This window comes from Rissa tridactyla, chromosome 11, assembly GCF_028500815.1.
Source record: "Rissa tridactyla isolate bRisTri1 chromosome 11, bRisTri1.patW.cur.20221130, whole genome shotgun sequence".
Taxonomy (NCBI): domain Eukaryota; kingdom Metazoa; phylum Chordata; class Aves; order Charadriiformes; family Laridae; genus Rissa; species Rissa tridactyla.
In genome coordinates this window covers 2366657-2383667 of record NC_071476.1, presented here as the reverse complement: position 1 = coordinate 2383667, position 17011 = coordinate 2366657, and the positions used below count along the sequence as shown (strand labels likewise).

At 43.4% G+C, this 17011-nt stretch overlaps 1 protein-coding gene across 10 annotated transcripts in view; it reads left to right on the top strand.

Moving 5' to 3' along the window:
• The window catches only part of SGCD (sarcoglycan delta), a 352976-nt gene that overhangs the window by 264383 nt on the left and 71582 nt on the right, over positions 1 to 17011 (top strand). For all 10 annotated transcript variants that reach the window (XM_054217450.1, XM_054217448.1, XM_054217454.1 and 7 more), the window contains one exon: positions 5908 to 6009. In XM_054217450.1, coding sequence (XP_054073425.1) covers positions 5908 to 6009 — 102 coding nt within the window. The remainder of the gene's footprint in view (positions 1 to 5907; positions 6010 to 17011) is intronic.

The window sequence follows — 17011 nt, the reverse complement described above, 5'->3', positions numbered from 1 at the left end:
TGCTGGTAGGTGTTCAAGCTTTCCTGGCTTCCATAGGAAAATATTGCTGCTGATCCACTGGATACTGGGACCTTTATTGAGATGACAAATTAACTGAAGAAAATGAGGATAAGGAGGGAGGGCAGATCCTATTAGAGCAAGTAGGTGTTTGAGGCTGTGAAGACTGTCAACGCTGTGTCTCTGCACAGACCTTCCTTAAATCTGTGGAATCTGGGAACATTTATTGTCAAGTCAGAGGCAGAAGAACAGCACAGAAATCTTCCCAGTAGGGGAAGAAAAAAACAGGTCACTTGCATTTGCAATTTTTTTCCCCTAACTTGGATGTATTGAACTGTGTAATAACTTGCACATATCTGGAAGCGATGCAGAGCACAGCAATCAATAATACAAGCAACGATAATCAGGTGTTTCAGCCACCTGACATGAGCAGTCTCCAAAGATAATTCTCTCCCACAGGACATTGCCAAACACAACTTCAGTTTATTCCTAGTAAAAAAGTAAATGCTCACCTGTCATGCGGAGACAAACCTTGCCAATGGTTTTTTCTCCTGAAAACTGAAAATGGTGGAGGTGCAGGAAAAAGTATAGGGAAACACCCACCAATGCCAGTGGTGGCCAGCAAAGAGCTGGAGCTCTCTGTGTTCCCCATCACCGGTGTCCCTAAAATCCTTAGAGAGACCTCAATAAGCAGCAAATTTGCCTCTATGTCCACAAATGCCAGGAGAACAGAGGAAGCGCAGAGAAGCGTGAGGCTGCATTTATTGTTTGTAAAGAACAAAGCATCCCGGCACGAAGGGCCACAGTGAACACGTGTTGTCCCCGCCTTGGTTCTTGACTAGGTTAAGCTGTGGTGCGAGCCCTGCCTGCTCTAATAAAGCCACCCGCGGATGGCAGACGCCGCTGAAAATCACCCCTGTTCCTCTGCGTGAGCAGTCCGGGTTGGTGCGGCTAATCCCGCTGCCAGGAGTTTACCACGGCGGTGATGTGTCTCTGGTTCTGTTGGCTGGTTTTTTTTTTATTCTGTTAACTGAATCTCCTTGCTACCAGCCACACAATTTAAAAATAAATAAATAAATAAATAAATAAAAATAACCCACAACAGTTAAAAAGGAAAACAAACAAACAAAAAAAAGCTAGGCTTTACTCACGTGTATAGCCCCATTGCTAACCAAACGGCAGAGAGGAGCCTTGGTGATCAGACAGCGGCACCGCTGGGCGCTTCCCCTAACCCTCACACCATCATTTGAAATTGGTTGTAAAACTGAGCTGCTTCTCAAGCTACTAAAAAGAAGATCCTTTCTCGTTCGGCATCACCAAAATGACATCTGTCTTCTTCAGGATTTTAGCATTGCTGTCCCCTTTCAACGCAGAGCAGTCAGCAGCAGCACATAAATTTTTATGCCTGCCCATTACAAGGCGTTGCATAAAAAGAGTGAGGGTGTAGTGTAAATGATAAAATTGATGTGAAAGTTTTCACCATGCCCTACCAAAAAGCCGAATCATTCAAAGCAGGCGGTAATGGAAGGTGCTGGACTCTGTGCCTCCTGTTTCGGACTCACCTCCTGGAAGCTCCCACGGAGCTGGCTTGTGCCTGCACAATAAAGTCATTTGCTCTCTGCTGAGGAGTCTGCTAATAAAAAGGGGAGAAACAAAGATTGTCAGATGTCAGTGTATCAAATAATCAATCCTGCTTTCTTTTTTTTTTTCCCCTTATTCACAAGCAATAGAATGGCAGATAAGAATATATACCAATCACAGACACAGTGTTTAATAAAAACTCATGGTCTTTGTCACTCTGGGCAGCTTTCTGCCGTGTTTTATAGGTCACGGTCCATGAAATTTCATAGGACCTTTCATATATATTCTCTGTAGCAGAGTATGACATTTATTTGTTATTAAACCATATAATTTAGGGAGGATGAAGATGCTTTATCCAAAACAACATGCGAGGTACTCTTTCATACAATGATTTCTCTCTAATGTATCTGTATTTTGGGATCTCTATATAATTCTGCAAGCTGCTCGTTGTTTTTTTTTCTAATGGGAAATAATAAATGAATATGATTTAACAATGATTATACTATAAGAGGCCAGAATACTTGTTAACTTTAAACTCGGATTACAACCGTTGCTTGTTTTTTTACCTGCTGACCTGGACTGTCACTACAAAAAGCTGTCATCTTTAATCATGAGAAACGTGAGCAGCAGAGAGTTAATGGTGGTAAGAGTCAGTGCTGAGCATTGCAGCCCCGTCCCAAACACCAGGGAAGGCAAGAGAGAATGTCTGGTGGCCGCAGCTTTTATTAGTTTTTGCAGCCACAGGAGGAGATAAAGGTGAGTGGGGATCAGAGTTTGAGAAGGATCAAATTTGAGAAGAATAACATGGGGAAGTGCCTCTTTTTCTCCACCTCGGTGGCTTTGTGAAGGGAATACGCCTGCTTAGATGATATAAATCAAATGTCGTCTTGATGTTTTAGTTGTAATATGTTGTCCCATAGGCCTGATACCTCTTTTAGGATGTATAGGACATGCTAGCTGTGAGCTAAATGTTCCATATGTGTGTTTTTCATATATAAAAATCCTGTAGGGGACACTTGGGAGACAGAAAGTGAAGGAGAGAAAGGAAGAGAAACATGCCAGAGAGGAGCAGAGTGAAATGCTGGATCTGGATCACTATCAGGATAGAACGTAGCTGTAAGCCACCGAAATTGCCAGTTTGCCACAGCTTTAGTAGTGACTTGACAAGTCCCTTTATCCGTTGGTCCGTGTTACTGGTAAGGTATTGCCCCACTGCAGCTCAGGAGCGAGCCCTGGCGCGGTCGGGAGCGTCCCCAGAGGTGGTCATTCTTGCAGCTCTATGTGGCATATACCAGCTGGCACGACCTCCAACTTGTCTTAATGAAACCAGAGAAGACCCTGCAGTGTGAAAGCCCGCAGGGCTTGTAACCTTACTGAAATATCTATTTTGGGAAAAAAATTTGTGGAGTTTTTTTAGCAGCACAAAACGTGTGAGGGTCTGCAGATAGCTGTAATAATTCCTGCTCACTCAAATCGCAAAGCATACCACTATCAAAATTTAATCTGGGCTCTTTGGAGCATAATCATATTTCACTCATTTTCCTTCATCCTTTCGCTTGAGATAAATGAACCCCGTCTGTGCCACCGCCAACCCAAAATTCATAAGCCAGTATTTTATACCCAGGACAAGGAATGTAGCAAGCGGCACTTTATGACCCATCTCTTATTCCCCTCCCTTCAACAATCAATAGCGTTTTCGGAATATGTCTCTGTTTAAAGTTTGCTTACGGCTTTCATTTCAAAATGAGATGACAGCGGTCATTTTATCGCCCGGCACTCCTGAGCCTGCCTTTGTTCCTAAGACACCATGCTCTGGCAAGAACCGTCTTCACTTGGCAGGGAACACCCTGGGAACGATACTTCTTGCAGCGGGAGAACCTCTGGCAAGTGGCCAGTGTCACTGCTGAGCTGTGCTACGTCTTGGGCTTTTATCCTGCCAAATTCATGCCTTTTGGCAAATCTGTTTGGATTAGCCATTCACCTTTAGTGAGAGGGATTCCTCTTGCGGTGCTGGAGGTGCACACGCAATGGGAGGAAGAGGAAGCAGGCGGATGGGGTTTATTTTTTGCAGCTGGGTTGGAAAACATGCAATGCTTATATCCAAATACACATTGTTTCCCTGGATTTTCCCAGTCTTCTCTTGATGTTCTTAGGGCTTCTACCCCAGTACATACCCCTTTACCCTAAAATCCCTGAAACAGCTGTGAGGTAGGTGCTGAGGTGGCTCTTTTGATATGGTCTTCAGTGGTTAAGGTCATGCCTCGCAGGACTTGTGAAGGAGGCAGCCCAGTCCCTCTCAGTGAGTCCTGACATGGCATGATGAGATGCCATGGAGTCACTACGGCATGTCCGTATTTATAGATCAGCGATTCCTCCAAATGACTACTCCTGCCATCCCGTGGCCTGCATGACGCTTGGTTTCACATCTCTCTCCCTGTAACATGAATCGTGTTGCCGGGAAGTGCTGATGTGCGCGTCCCTCATTGCCATGGCCCCCCGCCGCGCTGAGCTCCAGCTGTTGTAGGTTTTGTGATTATTGTATCCTGCCTTATCTTGGAGGCCTTGAGGCGTCATATAGCATCATCTTCCTGCTTCTCTAGCCTGGAGAAACAGGGGGAAAAAAAAACAGATGGAAAGATTCCATAAGGGTAATGTTTGAGGGTTGTCGTGGCAGTTCTTGACTACCCAACTCTTGGTCATTTCACAATCTGAATTTATACATGTGGAGACATAGCTTTTGCTAGTGTCAGTCTCAAATCCTAGTGATGACAGTCAAATTTATGCTAGAAGGTATTCTTCAGACCATCTTTTTCTCAGAAAAAACCCCAGACAATTTACCTCAGTCCTTGCAGCCTTTGACAATCACCCTGAATCTTAGAAATAACATTACATTTACATATTTATATGTATTTACATCATATATTTACCTATGCAATTCCCTACCCACACCATGTTTCTTACAGACGCACCCCCCTTTCTAAGCAATTATAGCCTAAATGAACCTAAATCCCTCATCTTAGTAAAAGTTATGACTTTCACAAGTTAAAGGTGAAATATAGTTTGGTCCAATTCTGCTCTGCGCAAAGGTATCCATATACCTGTCTTATTGCATAAAAACCATACGAAAAAGTCATATAAAATTTTGACATATATTTTGTTTGCTATTAGTGTTTGTCAGATGTTTCATTACATAGTGGACACACGTAACTAAACAATTTCTAAAGAAAATGGAGTATTTGCAGTCACCTGCTGGAGGCCTGCAGCCAACACTTCACACCATTTGTCGAGAAGATTTTTGCCATGGAAGCGCAGGGAGCGGTGGGGACTGGGGAGCCTGGGAGGGCCGGGGAGAGGGTGAGGAGTGATAGCTGCAACTATGAAATCCGAATGAGGAAAGGGCAGAAAATTGCATGTTACGTCGGTCACTCAATGCCTGGCCAATGGACTTTGCGATGGTTGTTTGAAGGGCACGAGAATGACGCAGGAGACCCAAATACTTGGATATGGAGGTTCAGGTTGCTGGGATGTGCTTGGGCTGTGCAAGAAGAAGAGTGAGGGCTTCGATCCTGAGCTGATCATTGTGGGGGAGAAAAGTCAGGAGTTAGCCTAAGAGAGGAGAGCACTCTGTTGGAAAGATATTCCTGTTGTGTCATTGCTTCTCCCAGAGCAAATATTCGCATACATGTATGGTCCAATAAAGCTGCGTAGCATCTTAACAATATCGAAAGCGCAGGAAAGATTGTAAGACTAATCAACAGATTTCCACATCTTTTTGCTATTAGGGCCAAGACCCCTAAAGAAACCCCACCAAAGAGTCCATCTTTTGCAGACATTTCCCCAAGTAACAGGGATCAAGCTCCTTACCACATTTTATCGCAATCCTCCACATAGCCAAACCTTATTTTGTCGGTTCGGTGGAATTAATCACATATTCTCTATTTGGAGTTCAGTAGAATTAATCGCATAGTCTTTATATGGATTTGCTATGAATGAGAAGGTATATTAATATACAGGCAGCCGGTGAATATTACAGTGAATAGTCTCCTGTTAACATAGAGCATCCCTGCGTCTCTCTGAGTAGAGATGACTAGCTTAAAAGAACATCTTTCATCTGTGTAAATGGTTTACTGGAGGGCATTGCAGATTGTTCTGAATAGAAAATTTTTTTCACAGAAACAGAGCTAAAAGGATAACACAAGTAATTGCATTCTCTAGTGCCTCCCAGTGCTTTGCATGTTATCCTCTATGGAAAAAAAAATCAGCTATTGGCAGCCTGGTGAATTTAGTAATTGTAACTAATGGGGTTGTTTCTTTTTGTCTGTGTTTTAGGATGGAATGGGGAACCTGAGAATCACGGAAAAGGGTCTAAAGCTCGAAGGAGATTCAGAATTCTTGAAACCTCTCTACGCCAAAGAAATCCGGTCAAGACCAGTAAGTTGTCAGGAAAGGAATAAGCACGTTTCTGTAGCCCTAACAGTAAAATAACATGAAGTGGCAGGGCAGTGTGGCTATTGGATAAATTCCTTTGGCCACTGTCTACAAATGTGATTTGGCGAGTGAGACAGTGGGTGTCCTTTGGGTACCTCATCCGGACGCTGTACCCTCTGGGACGTTGCAAGGTTGATACACACGGGCTTAGTTTGTAGTTAAAATGCTTCCAGGACTCCAGGACCTCTGAGATTCCACCTTGTCTTTTTGTCTCCTTTTGAGATAAACCGTAAACAACCCTCAGCTGAGAGACCTAACGTTTCCGAGGTAGAGGGGTGGCAGGCAGTTGTGATTCCAGCTCACGTTTAACCAGTTACTCCTTTTCTGCAGAGAGGTGATGCCTTGGCACAAGAGCCTGATCTGTTGTTAGCTGGCACAATAAACCCGTATTATGTGCTCAGTCCTGCTTCACGTTGTGTTTGAAATTATGTGCAGTTAAAATTCAGTGCTGCTAGGAGAGACTGCTTGACAAAAGTGGCAAGGATGTTAACAACTGAAAATGAGAAAGAACCCAAGTGTGATTGAAACAGCATTTTCATAGCAGCGCTTCATTGACTGTCGGTGACTTTTGCTCTTTCTAACGCAATCCTGTTTGTCCTGAGCAGCTTTAAAATAACTGAAACAATTATAGAGAGTTTCCAGGATCCTTCTCAGAAGATGTCATCTATCTTGTTTCCTGATCCAAAGTGTTAATTTGAGTCAGATACCAACCTTCCATTTTGATAACAATGGCAGATAGCTAATTAAATAAAGTTAACATCCCTTTATCTCAGCATTTCAGTGCTCTTGTAGAAATTGGAACTTGTAGCATAATCAACACAACAGCCAATATCCGATTTAATTATTGAAGGTTGTAACCTCTGTAAGATGGCTAGGAATTGATTTGAACAAGCATAATCATTTAGGAAGGAAAGTTAATAAGAAAATGTTCATATCTATAAATGTTTTCATCCTTGAATTAAAACAGAACCGTAGAACCTAACGTGTCATACGCTTTGTAAAGTGAAAGGTGCAGCACTGGGTTTGATAAATAGACTGACAAATTGCTCCTTACGTTTGTTTTTCTCTAGTTAGATTGCTGGAAATAATATTTGATTACTTAGAGAACGGAGAACCACTTCTTGCTACTGGGGAGTTCACTGTTTTCATATTATCACATTGATCTACATTTTAATACGGCAGGGGGGACAAAAGGTGTCCCCTTCTGGAGGTTATGAAACCAGTTTCCACACCATTGACAGTTTAGTGAATGCAAGGAACAAGAAATATAAGGTAAGGCCTGGGTGCGTGTTCCTTGCTTTATCCCTCCTCCGGGATTATTTTTGCTGTCAGCCAAAGAAGGATCTAGCTAAAAGCCAGAAGGTCTGATCTACAGCCTAGTGAGTTGGAACATCCCTACTGGCTTCGGTAGATGTCTTCTGGAACTGTATTAACTATATCATGACATAAACCATGCGTATAGTTTCTCTGACTTCTTAGTAGAGTTAAACTGGAATAGCCTGTGCTGGCTTCCAGGTTGCTCGTGATAATGCTGGAATTACTATTGGGCCGGGGGCAACAATCCCGTTGATTTCAATCAACTTCTGCTTTCTTGTGTGTGAATGTGGCACCTTGTAAGCAAATGAAAGGGTTGCAGTCAAAGGATGATATTTACATAATATTTTAAAATATTATTAAATAATCAATGCTATATATTTTTAAAGAACCGTATTATGACCCAGTATTCTCTTGGAAGGAAGCATACTAGCAGTTGCTGAACTTGATGAATATTGCTAAAATAAAGTGCCAAACTCGGCGCTCAGGAGTGCAGATGAACATCCATACTAATTCCATAGTAATCTTCTCTGGCTTTTCATAAGTGCCTAATGCGCCGTTCAGTATCCAAAGTGTAACAGAAACAATATGACAAATAACGGTAAAGAGCATTCCAGAAATAAGCTGACATATAATATTTTTCATGTGTTTAATTAAACAACCGAAGAGTTGTGTACAGCAATAGATAATGGTTTTATAGAAAGCTCAAAAGACTTTAGGAAGCTGGTTATTTATAGAAGACTCATTTAAAAAAAAAAAAACCAAACAAAACCAAACAAACGAGCAAAACCCAAATTTAATTTCACTATCGTTCTGTGTAGTAGATAAAGGGATGTTGGTGCTGCATGGAAATGGCGGGGGAAGAATTGCTTTTTGCAGCCTCCCATCACCTCCGTGGAGTGGGTTTTCCTACTCGCGTGTCCCTGCAGCGCTGCTCCCCACGCTGTTCTGCTGCGGGCAGAGTTGGGCAATTCCTGATGAAATATCTCCAAAGCGTGAATTGTGATAATTGTTGAAAGCCTGAATTTGTCGCTGGTGCCTCTTCTTCTCTGCTGCGTTTCTTAAGTCCCAGGAAGGTGGTAATTAAAACTCCACACAGACTTGCTTTCCTAGGAGCTGTGCCTTCTGGTTCAGAGACGGTAGTGATTTCCACTTAGAATTGGATTTCTTTTTCCAATTGATTTGGCAGGAAGGGAAGACCAAGGTTTAGAGAGGAGGAAAAGCCCACAAATGTCATCCCAAGAGACTGGCTGCATAGGAACCTCTGAGTTTGCGTAGTTTGTGCCTTAAAGAGCTCTAGTAGGTGCTGCTGCCTTTGTCACCTTCTGGACAGCGTTTGCATTTAGCTGTGCTCCTTTTGGAAGGTAACTCATTGCAACTGAAATTACAACCAAGAAGAACTAAATCTGTTGTACCGTGGCGTGCGATTGACAACAACCCAACAGAGGCAACTTTCTGGGAGTCCCTTCAAGAATGTTAGCAGAAGGATTGGACCGACGTGGTTGCAAAGTGGCCATTAGAATCACTGACGTGAACTGGCTTCTTAAAGCTGCTTCCGAACAGTTTCTTTCTGCTTCACCGCTGCCTCCTGTCTCAGGAATGACACCCCCAGGCTTGTCTTCCTTTTCCCGCACCCGTTAAAGAGTGACCCCCCCAAATCCCTCTGTCTTCACAGAACGAGGGTCTCTGTTCCTGTTGTTTCGCCGTCCTAGTCCTGGCTCATTAATACTGGGTTTGTAGTGCCTCCTGGATTAGGAGCCTATTGCTAAGCATCAGGGCTGGCGAATAAACATAACCTTGTTACTGCATGAGCCTAAAGTTTATCTGGAGATTAATGAACAGTAGCTGGTGGCAGCAGTGTTTGCCCCTTGTAGTGTTGTTTGAAAGAAATGAGATGGATGCATTCCCTTTTCCAGGAGTGTTCAGAGCATCTTAAACTCCCAGCTGAACATATTGCACGCTAAACAGTATTTTCCATGCCACTTGCATGGAACATGAGCATCTTGCTGCCTTTAATTAAGAAGGTAACTGGACCATGAAGTATTGCCTGTGTAAATAAAAGTGATTTGTACTTAGTCAAGAAGGTGCATTAGGAATCCTCGCATTTCTGTACTTGCACATAAATTATGGAGATTATTAAAAATTGGAAGGGTCATCTATAAACCCATCTGTAGCTCAGCTGCACTGTCACTCTCAAAATGTAGCTGTCTTTCTAACTGTTGTAATTTATTGTGGACTATCGTGTGAACCATCTGCTTGCTTATAAATCAGACAAACTCTGACTGAAAGTTGCACGCAGCAGCACAAATTGTTAATTTTATGTGCTGGAAAGCAATGGCAACAGTTTTGTGGTCTTCAGTCTTCATTACCTTAATTTGAATAGAAATTTAAAACTGGAAATGTTCCTGCCTTTGTTGAGAAGAGCTGCTAACAAGCAGGTTGCCTGAAACATCGTGAGCGCAGCTTTAGCTTTCCTAGTGCAGTCGGGGCGTTTCGAAGCTTGCCACGTCCAGCTCTGTAAGTAACTTCACAGGGGCAAGACGGAGAACAGGCTGTGTCCATTTTCCATTCCAATAACAACAGAAATAAAATCCATTGCTGTGATCGTACAGGAAAAGTCAAGTGAATTACTTCTCTCAGGAGCTGTGTGACAGCCAATGAGATGATAATCTCAGCTGTGGGAAACAGAGAAGGACATTGCCATGATAGGATTAGGATGGTTTTGCCCTTTCAGTGTTCATTTCAAGTGCGTAGATACAAAAAATAAAGCTCAGTTTGCAAATATTTACACCCGGGCTTAAATTTTCTTACCCTGAATCCTTTTAAAGAGGAGAGCATGGATTTGCCCGACAAAGGTTTTTTGCGGTATAGAGCTCTTGCCTGGGGTCCTGCCCGTTCAGCTCTGCCACAGACTCTCGTACTGGTGGTGGGTCTGGGAACACAGATCTGAACGTGGGCACCGACCTTCCTTCTCTGTCCTCTGCTGCCTGGGGGAGCTCCCCGCTATTGTGTTGTTGCACGGGTAATAAGTGATGGCAAAATTCGCCGAACAGATTCTAAGGAAATTTTAAATGTCTTTTAAAAGAGATCTCTTACTGTATTTAGCAGGTTTCATGTTGAAGGTCGGCTTCCCATTATTTTTAATCAACTGAAAAAACAATTTAAAAGAAGAATCCTATACATCAAAGAAAAAAGCCTAAGGCAAAGTACGGTGTCTTTTTTTATTTCCCTCTCTTTGAGTGATGTTAGAGGTCCCTATCCTGCTCCCTGTGGCAACGAGCGTCTCACCGAGAGCAGCGTGCTCGCTCAGAGCGTTGGGGCAAACCTGGTCTCATTTGAAGCCGTAGGAAATAACTAGTGACTACGGTGGAAGAAGGACTGGGCCTGTCATTAACTCTTGGCTGGGATTCTGCAAGGGCATCTGTTTGGCCTGAAAAAATCACGGTTGTGAATTAGGGCTGGTAACTGCAATTCCCTTTACTGGTGTTTAGTACGTTCTCATCAGCATAAAAGCTAGACTAGCAAGTGCATAAAATATGCTTGTCTGTACTTTACATTTTCCCCAGCCAGTATTTGAATGATAGAAATTTTAAGGGAAGCTTTTAAGAGTGATAAATAACTATTTTGCCGAGGTACTTGTCTCACGATGTTCAGATCTGGAAGAAGAGTGGTATAATTTTAAAGCACAGAAGCAGTTCTGTAATGGACGTATTCTTTTATATTATTTGCTCTGCAGGTCTACCTGCCTCAAAGCTAAAAATACGCACTGAAAAACAATAAACCGTGTATTTGGATTAAACAATGACATGTGCCCACAATGGGGCGTACCTGCCTCATAGCCATAAATACATATTTCTAAACAATATAACATCCTAATTTGGATTAAAAGGCAACATTCACCCATGAAGAAAGGCAATGCAGATGGCAAGATAATTGCAACTTTGTGTGATGCTCAAACTGTGTAGAAATCTAGCTTTCAGTAAAGTCTCAGATAGATGGCATGAAAGAAGGCTGCTATTTTTGGAGGAAGGAGACAGAATAATTCCTTTTCTTCCTTTGTCAGAGTTTACAGAGCAATAAAAGGATATTGAATTAGTTCCTGATGATTTGGTCCAGCAAAGTGCTTCAGGATTTCAGCACGCCCGCTGAAACCATCGCAGGGTGGAAATGAAGTTTGTGCTGCTGTCACTTAGCAGTCCCTGCGCGCCCCCACCTCCTCTTTGGCCATTACTCCTCCCAGCATTTAGCTATGCCCGTAGTGACCGCTCCTCTTCAAAGGAGAGAGGAATCTTCTGGTTTGCACATTAGGATAGGAACGTAAGAGCCTGTAAGAGCTCCTGGCATCTCATGGAGATGTTGGTCTCCTGCCTCTGGAGCAGTCCAGCTGCTGCTGCGGCTTCGGGTAGAAAAAACTCACACTACACAAGGTCGACTTCTGAAGCACGGTGCTTCCTCTGCATCTTCGTAGCTTACTGCTTCTTGGTTGATTTTTTGGCAGCAGATGTTAAAATATTGTTTAAAAGCCCTAATAATTCAAAGAATGCTAGTGATGGCACAGCCAACAAAAGAAAGCTTCTTGCCGCTGTGCCTGGCCATCTCGTGTTCTCCCTGTCGGGTTTATTAAGCATTGGCCGTGGCACCACTCCAGGTACCTTGTCATTAGATTCTGTGCCAGGGTGCTTTCGCTATAAATGCCTCTCAGTTTGGTCAGTTTGAGTCCTGCTCGCCCGACAGCTATCAACAGAGAGGAGAGCTGGCAGTCAGCGGGACGAACAGTAAAAACAAACAGAAGCAGCCGAGCAGGTTGCAAAGGGCATCATTTTGGCAGACGTGCCCTCACCTGAGGCACAGATATTGTTGCCGTCACCATCCAAAGCAGATTTGAGTCCGCGTACGGCAGTAGGCTGTGAGCGTCCAGTGGGATTTATAAAATTGATGTGCTCTCCTCTTAATAAATTTCATTCTTAAGCAATAAAATCCAGAGAGCCTACTTCAGACGGAACCTTGGTTGCCCCAGCGCTTTGGGGGCAGTTAGTGGCTCTGTGATATTTCCAGTGTGCTGAAAAGGTGGGCGTTTAAGTAAATTTTGCAGCAACTATGAAAACATTTCCCTTTACCTTCATAGTAAAATTGGCCATAAGTCTCTCGGCTTTGAATATTGAAGGAAATTTTGTAGGCTGGCTGAAGGGGTACTTCCAATAACAGCAGAATTAAATCTTGCTTTGTCTGTTCCCTGGCATTTGTCTAATGAGCTGGTGTTATGTGCCACACACTGGGAACTGAAGTGTCCCGCCAGCTGCAAAATCCGAGAATCCCAAAGAAGAGCGAGAGAGGAAGCTCTGAAGTAAATAAACTTTTTGAAATAACTCGAGTTGCATTTCAAAGCAAAATCTCGTGGAGGCTGCCTATGGCATTTTGAAAAGGATTTCATTAAATGTTGCTAACTTGTCATAAGCTCTCTTAAATGGAAGGGTAATGGCTCATAACATTTGTAAGCTTTTTAATTTCATGCAATATGAGCAGTGTAATCAACACCTATTAGAGTCAATCAGCTGTGCCAAGTGGGCTACCTACCTCAGCTTTTGTCTATATTTTCATCATGGATACACCTCCGGACTAACTGTGGGAACAATGTGTTTGTCCTTGCTTCTCCTATCATCGGTGTAGATTTTGTGTCCAGAAAACCCCGTTTGGTCATTGCAGAAGTTAACGGAACCCACAAGCTGAATAAGCACTTTGTAGTCAGTGGTTTTCGCCTTCTAGGGAGGGAGTTACGGCCCCGGAGCTGGAATTAGTTAACAGCTCTGGAGCTAAACGTGAAGGAGGTGGAGAATTTCCCCAGTGATCTCCCAGTGTGTTTGACTTTTTCCCTTTGGCAGGTGAAATTTTTCTGCTTGAGCTGGTTGTGTAAGGAGAGGGGAGCTGCTCAGATCGTGTGTTTGTTTTGCTGTTCTGATCCAATTCCTCACCTCCCCTTCGTTTTAAACACTTGCCGCTGGACCCTGCGGTCATAAAAGCAAGTGACGTGCGTCCCGGCTCGAAGCGAGCCGCTGGGTTAGGGTTGGGTGCTCTGCGGTCTCCAAGCTTTTGCATCGCAGTTTTACCATCGTCCCAGCCATTGGTTGCATTTCAGCTGTGAAGGGGGGGACGGTGGGGCTGAGTTTTCTGGCGGGGCTGTATTTCCACGGAAATGTTGCAGATCAGCTAACGTCATGTTTTCAACCGAGTCGTGAGCCTTGAGGCGGGAGCGCAGGCACTAGAACCTAAAAGACTAGAATAAACATTTGATTTAGTTTATTCCCCCAAAAGGAAGAAGGAAAGACATGGAATTATTGATTTTAAACTTGAAAGAAAAAACGGCTGAACTGAATTAATTTGGCAGGCAGTTTCTTGCCTTCCTTGGACATGCACCACGCTGCTAACGTCTGTTATTTCAGCTTTGGTTTGGCATCTTGCATTTGCATACTACCTCTATGAATTATCTGGGAAGCTGCTGTGAAGCTCTTTTTCCCTAATTAGCCATTTATTACCACCTCTCAGTATCCCTACAGGCTTGCAAACCTTCAGGATCTGTGCATCGTCTTTATTTTTCTATGTTTAATTTTATATTTTAAAAAAAAAATAAGGCACAGGGGGTTTACCGGGGGATTTGGGAGTGCAGGACACATCAGTCACACCAACTGATTATGGGATTTCTGTTGCTGACTTATATTGCCGGACAGGTATTGCTGTTAAAAGAGAAGCTGTGCTGGTAGTTGACCACAGCTGACCTGAACCAACCCGTGGGACTGACTGCATTCGTAAAATAGCCTTGAATTCTCACTCCAAACCTTGATCCAAATTTCATCTTAACAAGCTGTAGCCTCGGAAAGAAGTAAGCCTTACAAAGCACCTGAAACTGCCCAGGGAAAAACACGGGCGATGGTGTACTGCGGCATTTCTCTCTCTCAAGAGCAAAGGCCTTGAGTTTAAGGATTTACTATGTCTAGACATCGCTGCTGACAACCAGGATTCTGGCTGCTTTGGGAAGGCTGAAATATAAAAACAACTTCTTAATACTAAAAATGATAAAGGAATAAAACTTTATACCATATGGGTAGAGAGAAGACAGAGACAAATAGACAAAGGGAACACTAAAAGACAAACAGCAAGTTCCAATTATAAAGAGAAAGAATGTTTTTCTGATATTTCCGAGAAGCCTTGAGAGCAGGACTTCGTGTCTTCTTCCCACAGGACGGCAAACACCTCTGCAACACTTCTGCTGATCAAAAGTATTTCATCAGCAAAGTTATGTATGTCGTGAGGCAGCATTACTTGACAAGACAAGCCGTGCTGCCGTTCGGAGATGCCGGCACACGCCATTGCTTTTACAGACAGTTCCGTTTGTGTGTGCTTTGATTTGCAAGAGGAAAGGAAAGCCAGACCTTCCGGGTTTCATTTACCAGTTGCTATGCCAGCAATAAGAGTTTCTCTGATTGTTTTGTTTCTAAATGACAGATGTTGGGTTTGGAGAAAGAAGAATGCAGGGAAAAACAAGAACAACTCTAAATTTGCTCCTGTTCTCTTAGGGCAAATTGGTTGAGGCTCTTGGGAAAACTGACTTGCCTCTTTTGAAAGAAAAAGTACGATTTCTTTGGCTGTTAACATTTCCCTGGCTGGAACATCTCTATTTTCGATCTCTGTTTGTCTGGGGCCATGTCTGGCCATCTACTGCCACGTACACCAGCATCGCTCAGGAAGGGACAGTCCCACGCCAGCGTTCGTGGCACAGTGTTGGAGTGCAGGACACTACTGCGGGTGTGTGATAAAAATGGCTAAAAATCTGGTCACAGAGGTAGGCTTTCTGACTTGTCGGTGAATCATTCATTTAGGCTTCGGACCAACCAATTATGTACACAATTTACAGACATGAGTAATATCATCAACATCGGTAAGGCTATTCGCATGCATAAAGCTAAGCGTATGTCGTGTTCTTTGCTGGATTGTGCCCTGTAATTCCTACGTATACTCCATGTGTGTGGCAGAGCAAAGCCGCTGGCAGGAATCCATCCTGCTGGTCTCTGCACAGACATGGGGACAGACGCAGCCCCTCCCTCCCAAAGGTTTTACGTTGTCAATAGTAGAGAGTGGGACAGGAGAGAGAGATGAAGGTGAGCGAAGCGGCGTGCTCATCCACTCCTACAGCAGACGCGGATTGGCATGAGGAGTCCTCTGTCCCTGTGCGCGCTCATTTTAGTAGATCACATGCCCCAAGGGTAGAGGAGTGTGATGATAGAGCTGGAAGATATTTTCAAATAAAAGCTGATACGGTAAAAAATTGTCCTTCTTGGGAGGGTGAAGAAAAGCAGTTTCCATGATGGCCATTTTTTTGTTTTGTTTCTTTTTTCATTTTTTACTGCAGGCTTTCAGTATAAAATGTGACATGTCCATTAATTTCCTCTTGATTTGCTGAGTCCAATGAACTTTTGAGGTTTGCTTCCAGTCTGTCCTTAAAAGGTGGGATAATTTTCTGAGGCGGGTTGTACGAAGTGCTAGCAGGGAGTCTGCTCCTCGTTTCTCTCTCAAAGGGAATAATCTATGGAACAGGACAAAAATTGAAGGTGTTTCAGCTCACAGTATTTCCTCCTTGTTCATCGAACAGGGCACGGTCCTTGTTTACCGTCCTTCCATGGAATAGCAGGAGATGCCTCACTTTTAAACCTTGAGCTTTCCCTGAGCAGGAGTGGAGAAAAAGCATCCGTGGCTTTTGTCTTCTCCCCACTTAGGTTCCCCAGGTAGCATCAACTGTGCGGTGCTGCCGTCACCCAGCTTCCCCCAGAAACATCCCTTCGAAGGACAGAGAGACGTCTTCCTTTGGAAAGTCCTTCGTTATGGTCTATGAGAGAAGGTTTTATTGAAAGTTTATTTCAAATGCAGCAATGCTGAAATTTGATTTGTACGTCACTGTTTGTGAAAGCGGTGAGTAAAGGCATGCCAAGATTTGCAAGGTGTCTTATTCAGTGAAGGCTACTTTGTTGGATTCTTAATTTGTACTCTAAAACTATGCAATGAAATTGCTTTTATGACCTAGGCTTCTTCCTTTTTCTTTCCACCTACAGCTTCGTATCCTGATTCTAGTTCTTTTTCTCCTTGAGCAAAACAATATACCGTTCCATTGTCTCTCTCTTGATTGAGACACACGATGGATTTGTCATGGGGCATTCAATAAATAAAAGTGGTTAACATCTGAGTTCTGCTTCTCTGCTAAGAAGCCAGCAGCAGCTGCAAAAGATTGCCCGTGGCACCGTGAATGGGTGGCCACTGATTTGGAGAGAAGCGTGCTGTTCACTGCATCATCCATATCACTCTTCGCAGTGCCTGGAAAGTTGTCTTTTCCAAACGCCTTCCTCTTGGATGCGATCTGACAGGACCGCAGCCTAAGGCAGCACAGCTGAAGAATAAGATGTGTTTTTTCCGGTGAGAAGCTTTGTAAGATATCAATATGTAAAAGCAGAGAAATAAATAAAATTATAGACAATCGGGTTGATTGAGGGGAGAGGAGAGGTCACGTGTCTGACAGAACAAGCGTATCCCTCCAGCAAGGCTTTCCGTTTTTTAGCCAAAAGCTGTTTTCTTTCTTTTCATTAGGTTG